The sequence below is a fragment of the Penicillium longicatenatum genome, assembly GCF_028827895.1.
Source record: "Penicillium longicatenatum strain IBT 33135 chromosome Unknown contig_7_segment0_segment0, whole genome shotgun sequence".
In the NCBI taxonomy this organism is placed as follows: domain Eukaryota; kingdom Fungi; phylum Ascomycota; class Eurotiomycetes; order Eurotiales; family Aspergillaceae; genus Penicillium; species Penicillium longicatenatum.
This window is the reverse complement of record NW_026643124.1, coordinates 3,956,430-3,979,037: the sequence shown is the minus strand read 5'-3', so window position 1 is coordinate 3,979,037 and position 22,608 is coordinate 3,956,430. Positions and strand designations below refer to the sequence as shown.

The 22,608-nt window shown below is 47.0% G+C and overlaps 11 protein-coding genes across 11 annotated transcripts; 4 read left to right on the top strand and 7 right to left on the bottom strand.

Annotated features, from left to right (window-relative positions):
• Window positions 1–73: 73 nt before the first annotated feature.
• N7484_011753 (GFA family protein) lies at window positions 74–1,123 on the top strand (the record flags this gene model as incomplete). The annotated part of the gene is made up of 1 exon (XM_057122140.1): window positions 74–1,123. One exon carries the CDS (start codon window positions 74–76, stop codon window positions 1,121–1,123), a length of 1,050 nt encoding a protein of 349 aa, XP_056967894.1.
• A 228-nt stretch (window positions 1,124–1,351) lies between these two features.
• On the top strand, window positions 1,352–2,302 carry N7484_011752 (PhzF family phenazine biosynthesis protein; the record flags this gene model as incomplete). Its single annotated transcript, XM_057122139.1, has 1 exon — window positions 1,352–2,302. The coding sequence occupies one exon, from the start codon at window positions 1,352–1,354 to the stop codon at window positions 2,300–2,302; it is 951 nt and encodes a 316-aa protein (XP_056967893.1).
• A 623-nt stretch (window positions 2,303–2,925) lies between these two features.
• On the bottom strand, window positions 2,926–5,963 carry N7484_011751 (uncharacterized protein; the record flags this gene model as incomplete). The annotated part of the gene is made up of 3 exons (XM_057122138.1): window positions 2,926–4,176; window positions 4,262–5,820; window positions 5,876–5,963. 3 exons carry the CDS (start codon window positions 5,961–5,963, stop codon window positions 2,926–2,928), a joined length of 2,898 nt encoding a protein of 965 aa, XP_056967892.1.
• A 395-nt stretch (window positions 5,964–6,358) lies between these two features.
• Window positions 6,359–6,838, bottom strand: N7484_011750 (SRPBCC family protein; the record flags this gene model as incomplete). The annotated part of the gene is made up of 1 exon (XM_057122137.1): window positions 6,359–6,838. One exon carries the CDS (start codon window positions 6,836–6,838, stop codon window positions 6,359–6,361), a length of 480 nt encoding a protein of 159 aa, XP_056967891.1.
• Window positions 6,839–6,966: 128 nt separating this feature from the next.
• On the bottom strand, window positions 6,967–7,896 carry N7484_011749 (uncharacterized protein; the record flags this gene model as incomplete). The annotated part of the gene is made up of 1 exon (XM_057122136.1): window positions 6,967–7,896. The coding sequence occupies one exon, from the start codon at window positions 7,894–7,896 to the stop codon at window positions 6,967–6,969; it is 930 nt and encodes a 309-aa protein (XP_056967890.1).
• A 363-nt stretch (window positions 7,897–8,259) lies between these two features.
• Window positions 8,260–8,964, bottom strand: N7484_011748 (uncharacterized protein; the record flags this gene model as incomplete). Its single annotated transcript, XM_057122135.1, has 1 exon — window positions 8,260–8,964. The coding sequence occupies one exon, from the start codon at window positions 8,962–8,964 to the stop codon at window positions 8,260–8,262; it is 705 nt and encodes a 234-aa protein (XP_056967889.1).
• Window positions 8,965–10,356: 1,392 nt separating this feature from the next.
• Window positions 10,357–11,323, bottom strand: N7484_011747 (uncharacterized protein; the record flags this gene model as incomplete). The annotated part of the gene is made up of 2 exons (XM_057122134.1): window positions 10,357–11,125; window positions 11,181–11,323. 2 exons carry the CDS (start codon window positions 11,321–11,323, stop codon window positions 10,357–10,359), a joined length of 912 nt encoding a protein of 303 aa, XP_056967888.1.
• A 4,228-nt stretch (window positions 11,324–15,551) lies between these two features.
• On the top strand, window positions 15,552–17,117 carry N7484_011746 (fungal specific transcription factor domain-containing protein; the record flags this gene model as incomplete). The annotated part of the gene is made up of 1 exon (XM_057122133.1): window positions 15,552–17,117. The coding sequence occupies one exon, from the start codon at window positions 15,552–15,554 to the stop codon at window positions 17,115–17,117; it is 1,566 nt and encodes a 521-aa protein (XP_056967887.1).
• An 83-nt stretch (window positions 17,118–17,200) lies between these two features.
• Window positions 17,201–18,581, bottom strand: N7484_011745 (TauD/TfdA family dioxygenase; the record flags this gene model as incomplete). Its single annotated transcript, XM_057122132.1, has 4 exons — window positions 17,201–17,584; window positions 17,638–17,846; window positions 17,905–18,118; window positions 18,174–18,581. The coding sequence occupies 4 exons, from the start codon at window positions 18,579–18,581 to the stop codon at window positions 17,201–17,203; spliced, it is 1,215 nt and encodes a 404-aa protein (XP_056967886.1).
• Window positions 18,582–18,946: 365 nt separating this feature from the next.
• Window positions 18,947–20,114, top strand: N7484_011744 (TauD/TfdA dioxygenase family protein; the record flags this gene model as incomplete). The annotated part of the gene is made up of 2 exons (XM_057122131.1): window positions 18,947–19,049; window positions 19,099–20,114. The coding sequence occupies 2 exons, from the start codon at window positions 18,947–18,949 to the stop codon at window positions 20,112–20,114; spliced, it is 1,119 nt and encodes a 372-aa protein (XP_056967885.1).
• A 114-nt stretch (window positions 20,115–20,228) lies between these two features.
• Window positions 20,229–22,583, bottom strand: N7484_011743 (uncharacterized protein; the record flags this gene model as incomplete). The annotated part of the gene is made up of 4 exons (XM_057122130.1): window positions 20,229–21,485; window positions 21,532–22,011; window positions 22,064–22,091; window positions 22,198–22,583. The coding sequence occupies 4 exons, from the start codon at window positions 22,581–22,583 to the stop codon at window positions 20,229–20,231; spliced, it is 2,151 nt and encodes a 716-aa protein (XP_056967884.1).
• Between the last annotated feature and the right edge of the window lie 25 nt (window positions 22,584–22,608).

Genomic DNA, 22,608 nt, shown 5'->3' with positions numbered 1-22,608 from the left:
CCCTCTTTTGGTCCTCTGGATACTTCCTACCAAGGATATTGGGCATTTTACTAGCTTCGATTATTGACTCACCATGGCTTCCAGCAACAAAGTACTGACAGCATCCTGTCACTGCCACACTGTGCAGTTCTCCATACATGTGCCCATCGCTTCTCTACCACTAAATGTGCATATGTGCCATTGCAGCATCTGTCGCCACACGCATGGCACGCCGTGTACCTTTCATGCTAGATTGCCATCTGGGGTTGAGCCGCAGTTTATCTTTCCATCCAACCTTGGCAATTTGACTGCCTACAAACATGCTACATCAATTTCCACGAGGTATTTCTGCAGTACCTGTGGCTGCCAAATTGGAGATCAGATCCATGCCGATGGCAGATGGGTGATTTCTAACGCCATATTTGATGCCAATAGGGCAGATACAGGAATATGGAGATTCACCACCCACTTACACCCGGACTCCGCACGCGACGGAGGATTATCTGCCGTGGTCTCCACCATCGATGAGCAGCAGCTGGAGCTGGTCATGCCTGAGCATTCTTCGCAGCCCATCAAAGATACACCACGGGATGACGAGGTAAGTGACGAAAAATTGCTCGCCGAATGCCACTGCGGTGGCGTGTCATTCCATATAAGTCGACCGCAAGCCGATTTTATCGCCAGTCCAACCGGCCAAAGTTGGCTTTCCCCATTGGACCAAACGAAGTGGTTAGCCTGCATGGATCTTTGTGACGATTGTCGGCTGGTAAATGGCACGCATGTCATCGGGTGGATTTTTGTCCCAGTGAACCACATCTCGCCTAATCCATCTCCCGATCTACTCATTGGGTCAGCCAAGGCCTATCGCTCCACCGCGGATGTGTTGAGAACATTCTGCCGCACTTGTGGAGCAACAGTTTCTTATAGCTGCGATGGTCGACCAGAAATAGTCGACATAGCGGTTGGATTACTACGAGCACCCGAGGGCGTTATGGCTGAGAACTGGACGTTGTGGCGGGCAGGTCGACCCTCGTGGCCAGAGAACGGATTGCGATACCATGCAGGGTTCAGTCATGCATTGATTGAGGGAATGAAGCAGTGGGGTGCAGAGCGGGGCCAATTACAAGACTTTGTCATTCCCTGAATTAATAATAATGGTTTCGTGCACTACGGCGTATATGTCAATCTCCAGATGTAATTTTTCTCTGCCGATAGCGGGTAGCTTCGGCAGCTGCACGACCCACCACGCTTCGTCACCAATGAGTCAAAAGTCACTTGGAAGCCGAAGTGGGGCAAGAGTATAAATATTATAACTCCAGTTCCAACATCAGTTCTAACTTGACTCAATTAGCACCCTAGACCACCCACAACCATGACTCAACTACGCTTTGTCACTCTCGACGTCTTCACCTCGAAGCCATACTCCGGCAATCCACTAGCCGTAGTCTTCCTACCAGAAGATGAATCCCAAGCGCTGACACAGCGCCAAAAGCACCAGATTACCCTGGAATTCAACCTGTCAGAAACCATCTTCGTCCACCCTGTTCGCGAGGAGTCTAAGCGCAAAATCGACATCTTCACCATCGAATGTGAAATTCCATTCGCAGGACACCCAACCATCGGAGCCGCAACATGGTTCCTATGCCAGGCCCCGGGGGCCGCCGGTAGCCGGGTGACCACGCTGATCACTAAATCTGGCGAGATCCCCATTACCATCCAAGATCAAGCGAGCCAGTATGTCGCTGCGCAGATCGCCCATAACACACGTATCCATGCTGCGCGGTTCCCGCTCCAGGAGATGCTGCGTCTTCATACGACTTTGGCGCCGTTTTTCCCGCAGGCTGATGTTTCGTTCCCCTTGTTCTCGATTGTGAATGGCATGTCTCAGACTTTTATTGAGCTGCCTTCTTTGGAGGCTTTGGCTGCGGTTCCTCTTGCGGCGGGTGGCCAGCTGGTACCTGTGCAAGGAAATTATCTGGATGAGGGCTGGCGATCTGGGCTGATCTGTGTTTACTTCTTTGTTCGTGATGTGGAAGATAGTGTTATGAATCAGAAGGTTATCCGGACACGCATGATGTTGGGCGGGCTTGAGGATCCGGCGACAGGTAGCTCGGCTAGTGGATTAGCGGCATACCTGACGTTGACTGAAGGTCAGGCTGGAAAGGAGCACCGGTACCACTTTGTGCAGGGCGTTGAGATGAACCGACGCAGTGACATCGGAGTCAATGTCACTCTGGATGGCAATAGGAAGATTGAGCAGGTTGTGTTGACCGGGACCGCGGTTCAGGTGTCAGAAGGCAAAATAGTGGTGCCGGATGCCTGAGAAATGGGAACGAGTTCCTAGATGCCCAGCCAGCGTTGTGTGAAAATTATCAATATTTAGTGTATAGCCGTATTGTATTTATTATGCCAACACAGCATTACGATGGATTTTTTGCAAGTTTGATGCGAGGGCTCATTACCCAAAATGAATTCGATACGACATGGTCATTCTACAAATCAGCTTGGCCGGTATATGATTGACACCTATCTGCTAAGCACACAATTAAGGCCTTAATGTTGGTCAGTAATTTTTAGTGGGCGGAGTCAAATTGAGTACTTGAAATAAACTTCGAACAATCTTCTACGTAAGATTCCATCCCTACAGCACCATCCTTCACACCGGGGTGCAAGGATCATGATGTAAAATTGTTGCAGGCAAGAGTCGCAATGAAGGAAGAATATCTGCATTGGAGAGAAGTTTATAGTCAGGCTAGTAATTAGGCCAAAAAGGGGTTAACAAATCCCAGGGCCCCTTAATCGGTGTCGGTCATACTTTGGCACTAGAGAGTGTGTTTACCAAATCAAGGCATCAAAGACAGCTCTATAAGAAGCAGACAGCCTATCTATTAGAAAATGCCATAGAAGATCTGGAGATGCAAGAATATGATGTGTTATAAACACAATTCAATGATCAGTGATGAGGCTCTGTTCTGCGAGCTCGAGAAAAAGAACATGACCAGATGAGCATCCAATTGCTAATTTGTTGCTGAAAAAAGCATAATGTGGTGTGTATAATGGTCGATATTCGGTAGGCAGCCACAAGAAGTTGACTCCATGATAGGTTATCCAGACATGATCATCACTCAAGCTATATCCATTTGACTCGAAAGATTCTTTTGAGATAACAACACTGGCATCCAGATAATCAAAATAGATTTGATTAGATTGAAGGAATGCTTGGAAGCTAATATCGATTGTCGAAACACATTGAGCTGTGGCTGGATCCCAAATCTTGACTGTCCTATCATCAGATGCCGAGGCAAGTCTGCTTCCATCCTGAGACCAAGCGATTGAATAGACCCAATCACTATGCCCCTTATGTGATATGCTCTGGCCGGTGGCTAGATCCCAGATCTTGACCGTCTTAGAAGACGCCGAGGCGAGTCGGCTTCCATCTGGAGACCAGGCAATGAAATTGACCGAATCATTATGCCCCTTGAAAGATATACTATGGCCGGTGGCTAGATCCCAGATCTTGACCGTCTTAGAAGACGCCGAGGCGAGTCGGCTTCCATCTGGAGACCAGGCAATTGAATTGACCCAACCAATATGTCCCCCGAGAGATATACTCTGGTCAGTAGTCAGATCCCAGATTCTGACTGTACTATCTCTAGATGCAGAGGCAAGTTTGTTTCCATCTTGAGACCAAGCGATTGGATTGACCCAATCACTATGCCCCTCGAGGGATATACTATGGCCGGTGGCTGGATCCCAGATCTTGACCATCGCATCAGATGATGCCGAAGCGAGTCGGCTTCCATCTGGAGACCAGGCAATTGAATTGACCGAATCATTATGCCCCTTGAAGGATATACTATGGCCGGTGGCTGGATCCCAGATCATGACCGTTCTATCAAGAGACGCTGAGGCGAGTCGGCTTCCATCTTGAGACCAGGCAATGAATTTAACGAAATGACTATGCCCATAGAGAGTTTGAAGACAAGGGCTCCAATCTTCCTCTACAATCGGATTATTCAGAACCCAATCTGGTCTTTCCATTTGAAAATGCCTTCTTGTAAGGCTACTTGTTGGGCTAAAGATCAGAGGTGTGCAATATACTTGTAACGGGCTGATCTCGATTGCTGTTCTGTAATATCGAGTGAACCTATAGGCATCTCGAACCTGGTCCAATAGGGCTTGTGAATCACTTTCCTTCTATTGAAACAGGTACATTCCTTGTTAGAGTATTGGAAATATCATCTCGTGTGGGCCCAATCTATGTTGGTACTAGTGGACATACCTGAATCAATACCTCAAGTTTTTGCATGGCTTGGATACCATATGAAACGCTTCCCAAAAGGCTCAAGGCCTCAAGCCAGTAAAGATAACTCTGCCGTATAAATAGATCCACAGGACCTCCCTTATCAAGCGTATTGGTGTTATTGCGCGTACTGTTCTGAAGATGGTCTACCCAGTATACACACGCGTATTGTGCCGCTGCTAATGGATCTTTTCTGGGAGGTCTGACGTCCTTGATCGGAATTCCAGGCAATTTGATGTCAAAGATATCACGCCGAAGTATCCTGCGCATAGTTTCGAGAGAATGCGTGAAAATATTATAGTGTTCAGCTCCAATATCGTTAGGAAACAGCTCATTCGTTGCTTTCCGGAGCAGATAATCCTTTGCTGACTGATGGACAAAAACGATAGTGTCTTCCCGTAATGTCAGGAACGAGCCACAAACTGCGATAGCCTCTGAAAGGAATTTATAGTCATCGTAATCATCATCAAGTGCATCGTCCGGAACTTCAATAAGTGAGGACATTTCGTGAAGAGTGATAGGCCGGTAGACTGTTAACATGATAGCTAGTATCTGCTTACAGAGTTCAGCATCATCCGACTGGTGAACCTGGTCAATCATCCGATCATAGAGAGCGTCCAATCCAGATGGAAATGCACTTAGGCTCTTGAGAATTTTCCTTCGCGGAGATTTATCAAGTTCTTGACAGACTAAGGCCACCCAAAGAAAAGTATTTTGCGAGTGTGATAATAAGTAACGGCAGACGGTATCGTGGGTTTTGTCACCATATTTCTTCACACTCGCCAACTGGGAAGCCTTATATTGAATAAATATGCTCACAGCTTTAGAGACAGATGCCTCATTCAGCTCCAATGAGATAGGCGCTATCTGTGTTACAGTGTCAAGACGCTCGATGATGTCAGGCCAGTTACGGCTAGAGAGAATCCATTTTAACTGGGCCTTCTTTGACTGTGTGTGGCCCGATGATTCCTGGATCACCAGGTCCAGAAGAAAGCGAAGACCAGTTATGCATTCATCTACCGCATCGATTACTAAATAGGTACTCCGTAAGTCTGGATCTTTCAGAATATCCGTGAAGATGCTTGCGAGGGCACTCCATGCATTCACGCCCTCGAAAAGTGATTTCCCTGCTTTTTCATACCGACCTCGCACATGTTGCAGCAAATGCGGCTGTTTCCAGACAAGGGAATATATTAAGCCACGAAGAACGGCTGTCGCAGTATTGATTCGCCCATCCGTAGCTTGACAGAAGAAAAATGAGACATTCGCAATACCCCCGACAGATCGCGTCAACTCTTGGATAATACCACACAGGAGCATCGTCTTGCCTTTTCCAGGATCACCTCTGATCCAGAGGAGAGGGTTGCTTTGATTTTGGTTGCTTCGCCATCGTTTGAACTCCTCGTTATCTAGAATCCAGCGGTATGAATCCTCAAGCAGACCTCCTTTGGTTTTCTTGATCCGTTCCATATCATCTTCAGGATCGGTGACCCGCAAATCCCATAGGCATGCCTGGGCCGACGACGGTTCTGATTGTACTAAGGTTTTCATTCGTTAGTCATGATCTATTAGCTAGAGCTGTCTCCCACTTACCAATATTTGTGGTGACATTGCCACCTGCATTGATCATCCCCGCCTGATATCCAGAGTTCGTGCCGTTGAAGGAAACATTGGTCGACATTATTTCAATGGGTGGCTTTGATCAGGATGGTCATTCAGGTCGCAATTGGATCTTGAGGCGTATAGTGTACTCCGCTCTCACATGATCTATCCAATTGGCCGTTAATTAATCAATCCACTAGTCTTGATTTCCAGTATTCACCTAGAGATGCAATAGCTCCTCCTACTTGCCGTGAATAATGGAAAAATCTCTGATCAACATGTACTTTTTGTCATTATGTTCGTGGAAGAAAGCAAAGCTGGGGAGCCTTAGAATAAGTTGTAAAACAGCAACCCATGGACTCTGTAAGCGTGTTTTGGAAGTAACGCCCTTCATTCTCGATTCCGATTCTTCTCTGTTTAAGTCAAGAAAAAACATATTTGAGCCTTGATGCTTGACTGTGGATCATATGAATATCAAAGTTTCTGATCCGCAACCATTTGCCGCAAAACCTTGAGTGTCCCTTCAACCGCCGATTTTCCCATGTTCTTCTCCTTCACCAAAAGCTCTTCCATCTCCTCCTTGGACGCTTCGGGGTGTTTCCACTCAAAGATGTAAGTCAAATAAAGTTCCCCGTTGCCTCCCTCGCTGATGACGTTGCTAATATTGCCGCCGGCTTGCACGAACTCGACTCGGGTAGGTTCATATGCCGTCACGGTTTCCTGGACTTTCTTGCCCGATTCGCGGAACACCACATCTCGCACAATAATTTTGTTCCCTGATGATGGATCGACCGATTCGCTCAACACCTCTGTCTTAGAGATAGCTCCCGACACAAAGCTTTCAGCAGAGCGGATTTTCAAAACAAGGCCGGCCCATACTTGGGCGTGAGAAAGTGGGGTTTCTCCCGGTGGGTTGACGGGAGCCGTGTAGGAAAGGTTATTTGTGGGAACCATGATGATATTTGGCAAAGAGTTTGATGATGACAAGTTACAGCTCAAGCGACGGTTAGATTTGAGGTCATAGCCCATTTTGAGGCGGTGTGAATTCCAAGTTCCCGAGCTCTCGTATCGAGTCATCGGCTTTATTTGTTCTCCGACTCGCTCGCACATGTATACATGACGTCCGACCGAACAGTATACTTGACGCCTCTAAAGACATCATCGCCACAATGCATCAAGTTTCGCTGTTGAAAAATCAATAATGAGCCCGTCTTTGGAAACACGCGCACGACTTCTCGCGCCCGATAATCGTCGGTGAATGAAGTAGCCCCGCCAAGTAACTTCTCCTGCGACTCTGCAGTTGTGGACGCATGACCGGGAGAATCGGGCGTGTCGTACAAAATATTGTTTAAATCAACTTCCCCATCCTGTGCGAAAAGTGCATGCTTCTTCTCAGCACGCTCAATCTCCGGCAACAGCTCATCCAAATCCTGCTCGCCATCCCCGTTCAAGTACAGATGAATAGTAAGAAGCGACCGCTCCTTCCCATCAGGAGTAACATAGCACCCATCCCAATGTGGTCGAAAATAGTCTCCTCCTTCGTAACGCAGGAAACGAAGCCGCTCATTTAAGCGGGATAAATGATACGTCTCCCCACGTCTCGCAGGACCAAGTCCCGTAATAGGGGGCCTGTTATGTATCTTATCGAGGTCAAAGTCGCGCATAAATGGATGTAGACGATCAAGGATTCGCTGTGCGATATCTGGGGAATCGAAAATGATTCGTCCGCTCTTTCGGCTGTCCACTGACATGACCTCTTTGCCCCCGCCTGCATTGATCATCGCACGTTCCCATACTGGAGCCTTTGACTGGGCGTCGGGATTCGTGGATTTCTCTGCAAGTTGTAGCAGCTCCAAGCATTCGCTTTCAGTCATGAAATTGTCAATTACGGCGGCAAAATTGTTTTTGAACGCTAGAATAGCGGGCATTGTTTTGGTGAAGTCTATCTGATGGACTGTGGCGTTTTTTGGTGGTCCTCGAAGGAAGCCATCTGGAATCTGTGCTGTTGACATAGTGGTATCTGATTTTTTGTCTTCTCTGCCTTTACTCTGTAAAATAATTGAGCATAATTAACAGGTACAAGAGTGACTGAGGATGAGTCAATGAGGCTCTGCTGCCTGAACTCAAGCCTGACCTGCACAGCCTACAACCTTAGTGGCGCAGCCAATGTCACCCCACTTGGTTTAGCGAAAGACTGAATCGAGTAAGTAGATCAACTCGAGAGCTATATCATAAAATCAACTAGGAATAGTGATTGCCAAATATTTCAGAAAATATGAAATTCCGACTTGATTGGAATCAAAAATGTGAGATAGAGCAGCAGCTATACACATAAACAAAATAAATAGTGACAAGGCCAAGATTTCAAAGCTGACTCAGGATATAATAGTGATGTTCGAACCGGTGTACTCACAGCTACCCGGCACAGTAATAACAGCACCCTCTCCCTTAGCAACAGAGGTATGATTATACGTGGGATTAACAGCCATAATCTGACCAACCGTCGCACCCGTTTTCTCCGCAATATCTTTATAAGTCCCGTAGGTGAATGTCATCGGATGAAAAGAGCAAGTACTCGGACTGCATTGCGGAAGCTTAACGAACTGGCCGACCTCAAACATTGCGTCAACACCAGTCCCATCGTCCCGAGCAGTCGACTGAAGAGCCTCTAATGTAAGGTTGAGTTTCAGGGCGATGTATCGAAGTGTATCCCCTTTGATAGTGTAGTAGGTATGAGGGCCGCCCTTAACACAGTTGGAATACGTGGCACCAGGTTTGTGAACGATCAGACATGTCGAGTTATCAGGCTGGCAGGATTCGGGCGGAATGAGAAGTTCCTCATCTGCGTAAAGAGGAATCATAGCATCTGCCATCCGGTTCATTCGAGAAATGTCGCAAATTCCGCGGTTGGTTATGCGAGAAATCTCTGAGATGGTTTCATTCTCCTTCACATTGTAGGTTCCGACAGTTGTGTTGAGGGTTGATGGGTCGCACGAGGAAGTTCTGCGGTGGAAGTTCTCATGACTGGAGCCGGATACCAGGCTGAGAAGAGAGAGTTGGAGAAGAGTGGAGAGTTTCATGATAGTCTGGATGAATTTGGTGGGTTTGCGTAGCTAAGGGGGATGAACTAGACGGGAATCTGTAGTCAGTTTTAAACCATTCTATCATGTAGAAGCGAAGCAATTGATCTGCGCAAAAGACTACTTCAAATGTAGCTCTGCTCCGTATGCAAGGGATCTTCATTTTTACGCGTCTCAATGAGAAGAATATCTTGGGATAGCGTGTTGTGGAGCAACATAGGTATAGTAAACTAGTCTGCCCGGCAGGTGGTTACGCAAGGCAACAGCGCCAATTGACGCGAGTATTATGGTAGATCAGCTTCCCATTGGCTGATAACATGACGCAGACAATGATGCAAATCTCGGAAAATGTTCATGATCCGAAGATGAAAGGCATGCACTCCTGTAGATCCATGGATACCGTCTAATCACCGAGCAGACTATCACCTAATCGAGTGACAAGGACCGAGAAGCAAGGCCGAACCCCACTTTTCCCGAGCCTGGACAGATACAAGCGATACAAGCTTAAAAAGTTTATCCCTGCTCAGATTAAAGCATTTATTTTGAAATTCATAAGCTTTCATTGATTGCTCCTCCATCAAGGCGGGCCGACTTCCACTCCCTCTATACGGCCTAAAGTGTCCCTAAAAAATCTTGGCTGCATGGATCTACCGGCCCACCGGCCCAATGTGGAGACGAGGGATCTAGTGAGTACGCATAATGGGGGTTAATTCGTGGGGTAGGATTCATGCACATTGACACGAGTAGTTAGAGACCGATCTGACTTAAAAGACTTTGCTTCAAGTAGTTACATATCGCGATAATGCCTCTTGCTGTGTATTTCTTCGGTCATGATCTACGTACTGTCCACGATCGGAAGTTGCCGGCAAGGCACCTTGGAGATGAAATGAATCCCTTCACCAGACTTGAAACTCCCAGATGCAACTACAAGTATACCATCGAATACCGAAGCAGAAGAAAACTCTCGATGGTTCAAGATCGGATCAGGCTTCCGAGCCCTGCTATAGTTCAGCAAGCGGCCCGGGATTACCTTGGGCTGCCCATGTGCGACCGGGACGGTGATCTGCACTTCCAATTGATGGGAGAAATGCCTGAGCTAATTAGAATCAAGTAACACATATGACACAAACCAGCATTCAATGTTGATTAGGGCATGAACACGAAGAATGGATTTCAGGGAAAACCCGTTGTGTGGCCCGGTCCCGCGCCGAGGCAAACCGCAAAAAACCGGGCCGGTCAACTACCAAGGTTAGTGGGGATAAGGGCCTCACACAATCCCCAAAAATATTGACGCAGTGAATACTGTAGGTCGGGAAAAAGTCAAGGAAAATAGAAACAAAGAAAAAGGGTATATTGATCTATAATTTTATATCTAAGGAAATTTGATTTTCCTCATGAAGGCTTACGTCGTTCATCCAACTGGTCGTGTAGATACAAACGTCCTTCCGTATTGAGGAACCCACCAATTCCAAAGGCGGGGATAATGCGACACATGCGAAGGAGAGACGCGCCAATCCAATCGCGACTGATCCTTGAAATCCGATCCTTCATCGGTAGCACTTGGGGTCTATTATAAACATCCAACCCGAATAAGTGAATGGGAGTGCTAACGAGTTGAATGGATGCGGGGATGGCGAGTTGCGCAATCAAGATCTTCAAATACTCCTGAGATGCGACTGAGTCTGGGATGTTCGCGGAGACCATAGCGGGGAGACTGAAAGATCCAAAGATTGTAAGGCCATCTCTGAGAAGGAATGCAGAGTATGTAGCCAAGGGAATTCTGGTTCGGCCGATTGAGCGAACGATGTTGGGAGTCGAAGTTGTAGGTGTTGTAGTCGATGGAGTCGGGGTATTTTTAATATTATTGTGGCCAAAAAGTTGGGCGAATTTGACATCTTTCCAGATTCCCACGGAGGAGTTGACGAAGAAGGTCGATGCAAATGTGGTCATCCCCGCGATCGCGTGGTCGATCTTGGGGTAGACTTTGTTCAACAAAGTCTCTGACATATTGGCTGTTGCAAACGTAGCTGTGTAGAGGGACCAGACCAGGAGACTGGGGCGTGATGTTAAGAAGGTGGCCGGCTGTGTAAGGGAGAACCAAAGATGCTTGCGAAATGCGGGGAGAAGAGGCTGATTGTAAAAGGATTTTTCGACAACAAGTCTAGGATGCTGTTAGCTTCAAGACTCCTTCTGAAAATAAGAAGATCAAATCTTACCGGTCGAAGATCATCACGGCAGGCGTTATAAGTGCTGCTGAACCTGCAGCAACAAGCGAGTCGGCTACCAGAAGCTCTCCGAGTCGGCTCCCGCTGCGTTGAATGCCCAGTGGCATGGTCTTATCTTGGAGAGTTTGAGTCATGACGTTGAACTTCAATTACAGCAAGGTCATAACCCAGTCTGCGGGGGCCGGTAAGGTTTCCCAAGGCTAGTATAGGAGGGGTGAGATTCTAGAGACAGAAAATCCACGATCAACTAGAAGTCAAGGCCTAATCGCAACCGAGAACACAATCGATTAGATAAAACAAATTCAAACGTGGGGTCGGACATCATTGTCGCAGACACACGACTTACTGTGGATCGGTCTGGATTGATGACCGAATTCTGCAAACCGGTGAACCTCAGAGACGAGGGAAAGTGGGAAAATAGCTGAATAGGAAAAAAATGAGTGGGAGAATGCGTTAAAAGAAGAAGTCCACAACCGAAGCCAAATCACGAAATATATCCCGAATGAATAGGTAATGTAATGCCAACATCTTATCGCCCAACAATTCAAGTATCAAGCACTGATTTGCATTTATAGATCGGTCTTGAAACCTAACCCCTCGTCGGCGAGATGGTCCAATCACAGCCCAACCGGCCCGGGCCCCGGTGATGCATTCCGGTCGCTAATTGGCCTAACCGCCGCCAATGATCGACCTGCCTTTTTCCAGGAACAAAATTGTTCTAGAAGAACGGTGAGTTCATTCACGTAAGAATTAAAACCGGACATTTAGGACGCATGGGCTTGCCTCAAGGGGCATGTTGTGATTATTCCCCGCGTTAACCCGATATCGCCTTCCCTGAAATGACGAGCTGGAGGTTTAGAGTATGCTAAGTTTTCACCGACTTAGGCGGTGCGAAGTGGGGTTCTCCTTTCTTTTGCGAAATCAGGCATTAATAAGAGATAAGGTTTACATCAGATAGTTGTTATTGAAGCCTCGTTTTGACAGCTCACTAAGTAAACAGAGTTGACTTGTGCGTTGGGATCACAACTTTATGTGTAAGTCTATTGTGTAGTCTTGGTATGGTCAGTGGTTCAGTAGGCGAAGTAATTTCTTTCTAGACAGAAATGGATTTAGACGCCAAAAAGAGGCCAACGGGCACCGCTGATAAAAATCTAGGGTTCTCTCGTAGCAAGATTAAAGGCAGGCTCTGGGGAACTTAGATCAAGATGGTTCTTAGTGAGAATAGACCTAGGAGTCTGCCCCACTACAACCAGGGAGACTGCCCCCGTGATCAGCTAGTCATAAATCAGGTGAAATTCATGTGAGGCAAATGTCAAGGTTCTATGTGCTCTACTTTTTCCAGATCGTTAACCATGCTCTGTTGGGGGCAGACTAGCTGTTTGGTCATGTTTGCTCCGGTTTATAATAACGGACCTCGCTATTTTCTCCCCATCTCCCCTCAGTAGCTCAATTTATCAATATTTTCGTCGCTTTTGTCGTTCCGCTCACTGTCATGCCAAGAGGCAAGAATCTTGAAACGCCCTACCTAAAATATCAAGGCCCCTAGGAAGGACAAGGAAGAAATATTTTGATACGATCAAGCTACCAAGTCAATTTGTTTTGCCTTCTGGTGAATCTTACCTGCGCACACTTAAATACCTACACCCATCCCGGTAGAACACATAAAGGCACCCGAAGACGAAAAAGGAAGCCGACACTGCTGCATTCAGTCATTAAGGAGGCAGTGGAGAATGTGGAAACATAGGCTGAGAGCTGCTGAGTAAGGAAGTTCATCCAACCAAGGCAAGTCTTTCCATCAAATCCACCCTAACGCACATTATTTCACTTGCGCCCTAAAAGGGCCCCGGGTTGGGACAGGAAACTAGGACAGAAAGCAAAATCCGGGGTAACTCTGTTTGTGAGATAGTCTCCACTGGCACGCAGGTCAAAGATGCTTCCTCTGAATAAGTAACCGTGGTCAAGTCAGACGGTAGACCACGTAAAATGCCTATCTTTCCAGCCTACGCTCATCATGAACACAATTTCGGGCCCGAATCCCATCCCTGCAGAGGTTATAGTCCACATTTTCGGAGAACCTTCTCTTTCGGACGCGATTCATCTTGCCACAACTTGCCGTCGACTCTACCAGATCTTACGCAGCAACACGCTTACTATTCACGAACGCCTACGCAGACGTATTCAATGTGAAAGACACGCAAGAGTCCTACTGGCAGATCAAGGGGATCAGTCGTCTTAGTCTTTGGTGACTATCCGTGATCTTGTACGATTGCGACGAAACTCCCGCATAGTGGAGAAAGCGATCAGTGTGTTTGATCGTGATATTTCCCTGCAAATATGAAGTGAATATTTCGATCACTGATTTCATGCAAGAGTTCGACTTATTATTTTATTTAGTTCCTGAAATGAGCATTGATGATGAATTTTCCGTCATCGGTTCACTCGGAGTTACTATCTAATCTGGAGTCTTTTCCTCCTAGATCGGCCACCTCGACAACAACGATATCGAAGCATGCTGCTTGAAAATTGATACATAAATTATGAAACGATCAAACTTAACCAGCCGATCGGTGACAAAATGGCAAAGTCACTTCTGCCTTCTAAGAAACGAACCTAACTCAGAGAAGTGGAAGTGTATCTCCGTTATCTCTACTGCCACATCCATGAAAAGACTATGTCAATTTCTCAGGACAGAGTATTTCCATGCGTACACAAGGGAATACAGTCATATGGCATCATTGCCAGCTTGATTTGAAGAGGGTTGTTTGCTACCCATGGCGGAATCCAGAGAAAAGTCCGTCAGGGATGACGAGGTGTGGAACCATACGACTGATGAGGAATGAAAGTATTTTTTAATATAACGAAAGACTTTGGAAAATCGAACAATGGCTGAAAAATAGGCATAGATGAAAGTGCGCGTAGACTGGTGAGAGCACTATCGCCATCACTAAGCCCGATAGATTCTCACCTTCTAGTGTCTGGTTTCAGTGCTGATTTTCAACCAGAAAACCAAGAACAATCCCCTGGCGCGTCCGGGTCCGCCCGGCTGTCTGAAATGAGTGGTGACAATAAGGGTAATTAGCTAGAACCCCTGTCTTCCTTATCTTGTCGCCATGGTCGCAAAACAAGGACATGCCGGCATTGGGCTTTTATTAGATACGGAAGACAGCCTATGACTGCGTGCCCTGGACAAGTGGCGTCGTGAAGGGCCTAGGAAGATTGTGTTGATTTTGGGTGATGAGATGAAAAGATAGCTGTTCTTCATTTGGCCTCATCGTACCATCCGTCGTCTCTACCTGCACTGATACTATACTCTTGCTTGCACCATACTGCCAATCCGCAGACAACATGCCTCGCTAGAGAGGAAGACTATTTGTATTCATTTAACGTGATGGCCAAACAGATCTAAGCATCAAGAGTTAGTATAGATATCGGAATTCGTTTAAATTCGCATGTGCAAAGTTGAGTGCAATATCTCTCACCCCCAAATGTGGCCCACTAACTGCAATACTCCTCTTATCGCTTTAAGGCTTGAACCCTGGCAAGCATTCGCCAGTAGGCTTGTTGAAGTTTAAAAAGATTCGGGAAATTTCGCTGGATTATTATACGCCTTGTCGTCATTGGTTGGCAGATTGTTATCACTGATAACGATAAGGATATTCGCAAATTGTGGCGGTTGAGTCTCCGCTCTCACCCGCATCCCCGCATTCTCTCTTTAATGCACATACAGCCTCAATAGCGAACCCTGAAACGAGAAGATTCATCCAGGTTCCTGATTCTATGCCCACTGAAAGTGAAGCAGGAGGCTCTTTACGCGTCTCGCAGCGACGGCCTCTAGCTTGCCGAGGTATTTGCATCCCTTCGTTTCTCAGCCCGCCACGTTGACACAATCTAGAATGCACCAAGCGAAAGAGGAAGTGCGATAAACAAATTCCTTGCACAAGGTGCCGAAGACTCAATCTTCATTGTTCAGTGGAAATTGTTCAACTCCGAAGAAACACTGTGCAGCACGCGTCCGAAATCCAGTTTCTGGCCGCGATACTGGCAGATGTGGATTCCTTTTCCGCAGAAAAGCAACCACATATCAGTCGGAAATTAAGAGATCGAATATCGCAGCTACAGACTGGCCAAAGCCATGAATCCGACGGAGTCAGCGCTGGATCAGGAGCGGAAGACCCGGAGCCATTCAACAGCCATAAAGAACCAACTTTGCAACCCCCGTTTGCCGAGGTGGCTTTAGAGAGTCCAGATCCACCACTTCCGACAGCAATTGAACATCTAGCTTGGGGTCGAAACGCGGCAGGATGCTTCCCGCATCGGAGATGTGGATGCCAGTATCGAAGAGACAGCCCAGAACTTTTGTCTATGAACGGCGGCAGTTTTCAATTCTACGGCTCGTCTTTGGAGCCTTTGATCCAGCTTCCCAGGACCGCGGATGCGCAAAGCCTTATCAATTTCCATATAGGTCATCTCACGTGGCATCACAACTCTTTCCATGGACCCACATTTCTTGAACAATGCGAGTTGTTCTGGAAGACGGGCAGATGCGATCATCCACTTTGGATGGCGCTTTACTTTTCTGTGCTGAGCTGCACAATCAATTCGATCCAGAACAGTCGAAAGTTAACCGTGCTAATCAACGTTGATCTGGACCTTATGCCGTCTGCTCAGCAACTATTTTCCGCGATGGTACAGACTCTCTATGGCGCTCATTTCCTGAACAACTTATCAATATACTCGGTCCAATCTGTTGTGATTTCAACAGAGGTTGCCCACAACTTAGGTCTCAGTCAGTTGAACGCGACTCTATTCAACGCAGCTGTGCGGATTGCGGAATGCCTTGGAATACATAAAATCAAGAACCACCCTCCAACACCTAAAACAGAAGACGGGTGGGAAGAGCGCGTTGAACGAGAGGTCGGACGACGAGTGTGGTGCCAAATGTTGATCCAAGACCACTTTGCAATTCCATTCACAGACACATATAGCATTTCTCCAATGCACTTCTCGACTGGGCGACCTCTCAATGCAGACGACTATGATTTAGCAGATGCACCACCTGAAACGCCAACAATAAGCAGTTATGTCCGTGTTCTCGTGGATCTGGCCGCATTAATGCCAGGCTTAGTTGACGGACTCGGACCGATGCACCGTCGCAAATCATATCGAGAGCAATATGAGCACATTCTTCGAGTGGACCAAAAAATGCGCGCAATTGTAAAAGGCATACCTCCGTTCATGCTTCGTCCAGACCCTATCAAAGAAGCCCAAATTCCCTGGCTTACAATTGCCCGGCGTAGTCTGGCCATAACGGCAGCTGAAAAGATCATTATGATACACCGACTATTTTTGTTTCGTTCATTCCATGACCCGACCTACGTTCATTCTCGGCGGACTTGTGTTGCAGCTGCAATGACAATTTTACGCGAACATGAGACAATCGTGGAAGATGACGACCTATCAATCTGGACGCACACGGCATTTGCCATTACAGCCGCAGTAATATTGTGTTTTGAAGTAAACACAGTGATGGAAACTTCAGATAGAAGAAGCGTACCAATGTACAGAACAGCTGTCCTTGCAGCGCGCGATCGACTTTCTTCACGAAATGGCGATATACTTGCACAGCGCGGTGTTGCTCTGATTAATGCGATATTCATTGCTGAGCAGTCCGGCTCCAGCGCCCCAGAGATGAATCGACTGAAATCCATTGACTTCAACCGAGTATTTTCCAATTTTTCCACTTTGAGCAAAGCGAGTGCTATCCCCTCTCCTGACGAAATGACACCGGGAAAGCTTTCGACTGGCACCCCTGAAACAGTAGATGCACCTGATGTGGGCGAACTGCAACTGGCTTGGAACCAAGAGGAAATTGATTTCGATCTATGGTTTAACGGAATTTTCAATAACTTTCCTGGCAATCAGTTGTAAACAAAAGTTTTATTTTGGCGGATTGGAATGGACAAATGATGGGTTTGTGGCGCAGTGAATATTTCAAATTTATCGAAGATGACCTAGGTTCTGACATATCCAGTATCATTGACCCCTTCATGACTTCTGAATGGCTTAGGCGGTGTTACACTTGTCATTGTGCATTGCCACAGCATACGCTTCTTGTCTTCGTCATGCTTATGCTGGGATAATTGCCCAGTGATACTGTGCATAACGCCGCGGTTGTGGAAGATGACTAAATCACCTTCCTCCCAGCGGTGGGCGTAGATGTTCTCGGCCGCGTAGATCTTCTTCTGCATGTTGTACACCACGTTCCTGACTTCTTCGACATCGTCAATGACCGTTACCTCTCCTGTGGCTGGATTGCGTGTGCTCAGTTTATAGACACAGCACCCGTGGACTTGAAGGAATGGCCTGTCAGGGTTAAGTGGATTACGCCAAACCATCTGAAATCATCAGTAAACAGAAACATTTACTATCCAAAGAAGATGTAACTCACGGGATGTTCCGCAACTTTATCCCAACTCCATTCAGACAACTTCTCAACTGGCATCTCACTTCCTAGTGTGGGAATAGTAAGGCCATCATCAGAAGCCTTGCACTGCCTAATATACTCATAGGCCTGTGGGGCATATGTGACAGTAGTGTTCAGAGCGAACTCCTGCTCTTCAGGAGTAAGAAGTGCAAAAGCGCGGGCACCCGAGAAAACTAAGTGCGCACTGTTTAGTACAAAAGCATGCATAAGAATAGGGAACGGTAAACTCACAGGCTGTAGCACCAGCACCAATAGCCTTTTCCTTTCCATCCGGAAATTTGATCTTCTGATCGGGCAGATTTGGAATACGAATCGAGTGCAGGATGGTGACTTCACCGGGCAACCGCTCATAGAACGGGGTATCCATGTGCCACCTATAGGGGCGAGTGAAGCCCTGGTCAATCTCTTCTTGCGCAAGAGGCTTCTCGTGAAACAATGTGTGGTCCTGGTAGATGTCTTAGTCTCATCTCAATTTTGATAAAACAGGTAGGTAAACATACCAGATGAATGACTTCTAATTCCTTAAGACCTTCGTAATCATGGAATGTTCCAGACCCAATGATTCCGACTTGGGGGGCCTTGGGAATTCTTCCAGCCTTGTAGGCAGAGAGAATGTTCTTCGGATCGCTCACAGCTTTCTCTCCAGCGGAGTGAACATCCGATGCACTCGGGTCAAAGACCTTGGCTAATTGTGGGAGGACAGTGGGGTCGATTCCTTTTTGGTCTCGGATGACAATAACCTGGTTTTCAAAAAGAGCTTTTCGCAGCGTCTCTTTGTCGTTTTCTGTCAGACGGTCCAGATCTACCTTGGACATTCCCGGAGGAAGTTGCACTTCGGCTCCGATGGCAGAGCATTGCCGGATAGAATCCGGGAGCAGGTTAAATGTAAGGCTGGTTGATTCAGGCATATTGAAAGGAGAAATTGTTCTGAAGCTTGAATTATTGGACTTGAACGTCTATTCCTCGTCAGTTATATAGATGTTCATTGTTGATACAGCGGGTGAGTACGGAAGCCCGCCCGCTGTATACGTGAACTCACCCGCACTATGGATCAAGGCGTGATGACTTTGAGCCTTGGAGTGTTATCGTCTTTACACTGCTTCAATTGTCAACTATTATCGAGATTGACACAATTGCCGCGTGGGCCTGGGGATGAGATCTAAAATCTCACCCGCGTTTATGGTTAAAGCTTAAAAGTATAAAGCCCTCGGGTATTCTTGATGTTTAAATCCTTAGCACTTTTCTACACATCAAGTTCAACTCTTGGCACAAAATGACTACCACCACAATTTGCTGCAAGCCTCTCAGTCCGCCCAATGCCTCAAAAATTGACTTTGGGGTTGAGTTGATGGGGGTGAACCTTGAGGCTATGAACGGTATGTCCACTTCATTTACTGCTATTATATCTTGACTAATTCGACTCAGACAATGAATTTACCATCCTCCGTCAAGCTCTATACGAGAACCAGATTGTTGTCATCAAGAACCAAGGCAACCTGACCCCTCGAGCACAATATGAGCTCACCCGCCGATTCGACCCTGTCGCTGGAGTCTACAGCCACGGCAAATCCATCGACAAGCGAAGCGTTCTCCACGCCGATCTCACAACAATTCCCCATCAGCCACAAGTGCAAGTCATTGGTCATGGCTTCGTCAAGGAGTATGAAGGATTATCCAACATCCAGCTACGACACCCCCACCACAAAGCCTTCCACAAAACTCCGATCTCGGCTGAAGAGGACGAGGACTTCACGCATTTCTATCGCTGGCACATCGACTCAGCGATGTACAATCTAGACCCGCCTCTTGTCACATCACTACTAGCAGTCCAAGTACCCAAGGGCAGACGCCAGACGTGCCGCTACGACGACGGTACAGCCGATACCCTCGATGTTCCCCTTGGAACAACGGCATTCTTCAGCGGATACCGTCTCTACGAACTACTATCCGAAGAAGAAAAGCAGTTCGTCCGCACTAGCAAGGTTGAATACGCACCTCACCCTTATATTTGGATGAGCAAAGCGAAGTCCCGCTCGAATGGGCTTGGCATCGTCTCAGAGGGATTGGAACTTGCGGATGAGGATTTACCCCCGTTCGAGTCTGACAAGATCAAAACATACCCTATGGCCTGGAAGAACCCAATTACCGGCAAATTAGCCATGATGGTCTACCCAACTTGTGTCAGAAAAATTCATCTGGAGAATGGCGAGGTATTGGACAATCTTACTGAGATTCGGGAGCGCTTGTATAAGTTGCAGAGACGGGGGATTGATCCTTCTCTGATCTATCCTCATGACTGGCAAGAGGGTGATCTTGTGCTCTTTAACAACCATGGAGTCATGCATTCTATTGTGGGCTCTTTTAAGGACCATGAGGTTCGGGTTTTCAGGCAATGTAATATGGCTGCGAGTCGGCCTCCAATGGGACCCTCAGCGGTCTAATATAACGAATAGAATAAAAAGAATGGTCCTCGAGAATGATATAGTATTTCCTTTTCACTGATAATAATCAAGACTCCGGTCGAGCTAAAATGCCTAGAACAATAATATTCTGCTTCACCATCCGCGCGCTTCATGCAAACCCCAGACCATCGATACCCAATTGAGATGATTGTTATCAGGAGGAATGGGCGGCTGCCCTGGCATGTGAGATAATAACCATGGATCTGACCAAGGATATCCAATTTGCCCAGCCGCACCAGATAACAAACTATCGTCTCCAAAGCCCATTCCCATTCTTGTTCCCACGCCCATATCCATACCCATAGGTATAGGCATTGGCTGACTCAACAAATTATTTAGAGCATCATCTGGCAGCTCAGAGTTAGGAGTCGGAATGTCCTTAGTCATTTCTGCCAATTTTTGCTTGATGCTGACAACAATCTTCGGAGACGACACCTGTGCGCCTGACTGTTTGTAGGATGTTTCGAGTGTTTCCCAAGCCTCAAGGATATTCCTCGCAAATATCGCAAATAGACTATCAGATCTGGTGGACGAGTTAAATCGCGCCTCATAGTTTTCATTCATCACCTCCCAGGCCTTTTCAGTGTGTTTACTCCTAGGGCGTTTTTTCAGGTCCTGGATGATATGGACATATCCCGGAAATGGGAAGTAGATTTGAATAAGCCAAGCATACCCTTTCGTAGGGGAAGAAGTAAGAATCTTCGTGTCACACTCGAGCAGGCGAAATGCCTGGGCCACAGACGCATCTCTCTCTGTATCGGTGGGGGGTGCAAAGGAGTCAAGATATTTCGCATATCTCTCCAAAAGATAGCATTTTGAAATATGTGCCCGTATTGTCCACATAGTCATAGAATGAAGTGGATTCTCCTCGTCGCAGTATTTGAGATACTCATCCTCGATTCTCTTTTCGAATGTCGCTACATCGCCTCCATTGGGAAGTTCCCTTGCAATTGGCTTTAAGGCTGGATTCAAAAATTCGAGATGAAATGGGGAATGTCGAATATAGTTGGCCAATTCGCTGCGCAGGACTGTGAATACTGCTTCGGTCGCTTTGCCCTGAACCGCGGGTGGCTCTTTCATCTCCATCCAAATATCTGAGTCGTTGATGTTTAAAGGGGGCTTGCAGTTCCATGTAGGGTTCAGAGTGGATGTTTTGGCCCCTGCGAGCTCGCTAATGCGAGCATCAAGCAATACAAGGGACCACCACAGTCTGCGGCTCATTTGCGCCTCGAAGACGCTTAACTTAGCCAAGAAAGTTTCACAATGAATTCCCATACGCTGGGCAATTCGGATTGCCATTCCAAGTAATGACGAAAGGGACTGAGGATTTGTGTTCGACTGGAGTGAAAGCTAGGCAGGATTAGAAAGCGTTCTTTTCACAACTTTGAAAACGTACCAGGAAAAGGAACAAGGCCGTCAAGCACGTTCGATTATCAGTTCGCAAGAATTGGCAATTAAGCAAAGCTTGTTGGCATCCAAATTGATACTTTGTCAAAAGGTCAGCCTTCGAAAACCTAAATGTCGATTGACAAGTCTCCTCAGTGAGGCTTTGGATAGCCATGCAATATATGCTAAAAAGGAGGGCTTCAAGGTTAGGCTCAATACTCATAGTATTGGTAGCAGCCTCGATGATTTTTCCCTGAAGGCTTGGCGTATGTGTTACTTTGAACAGTGGATTTACATTGTCAAGATATAACTGCCACAACCGGATGATATGGACCGGTTCAGGGTGCATGGTCACAAGATCAACAGATGTCTTTTGAGAGCCGAGGATGATATGATCATCATTTTCAAAGCATTGGTCCCATGAAATTCTGACCATAGCTTCCCGTAGACCCTCACTTGCAGGACATTGCTTTCTATTGCCATGACGAACCTAGATTCGAGGTGAGTAAACAAATATCTCGGGCGAGGGGAGAATAACCTACCCCTTGACTCATGGCCTGCCATATGTTCCTGCAAGTGAAAAGTCAGTCTGTGAATGACACCAACGGGGAACTGTTGTAGGAGGAGAATTGGGACGGGAAAGGAAACACGTTGGAAAAGAAAAGGCCGGGCTTACTTGGGCTCATATGCATTTTCTGGCCTTTTGCGGGCAGGAGATGAATGACGTGATTGAGACTGTTGCTCCCCCTCAGAGGACTCACCACCTTCATCAGCTGTGGTACCTGGATCTTTATGAAGCGGATCAAACTTCACATTGTGCTTTCGCAGCAGATCCTCGTACTTGTGAAGACGATTCAAGAGCTCCCGCTCAGGGAAACGACGTTTTCTGGGACGGGTTTGTGTCGCTGGTTCGCATTGTATGCACTGCTTGAGACAATTTGCACAGGGAAATTTTCGTTCGCATTTCACTTTGCGCTGGTAGCAGTTCACACATGCCAGAGTACGTTGAGACTTGGTCTGGGATGTCGGGGTTTGACCCCCCCGAGTGCGATCCGGCGGCATGACACCGAGAAGATCGAGATGTTCT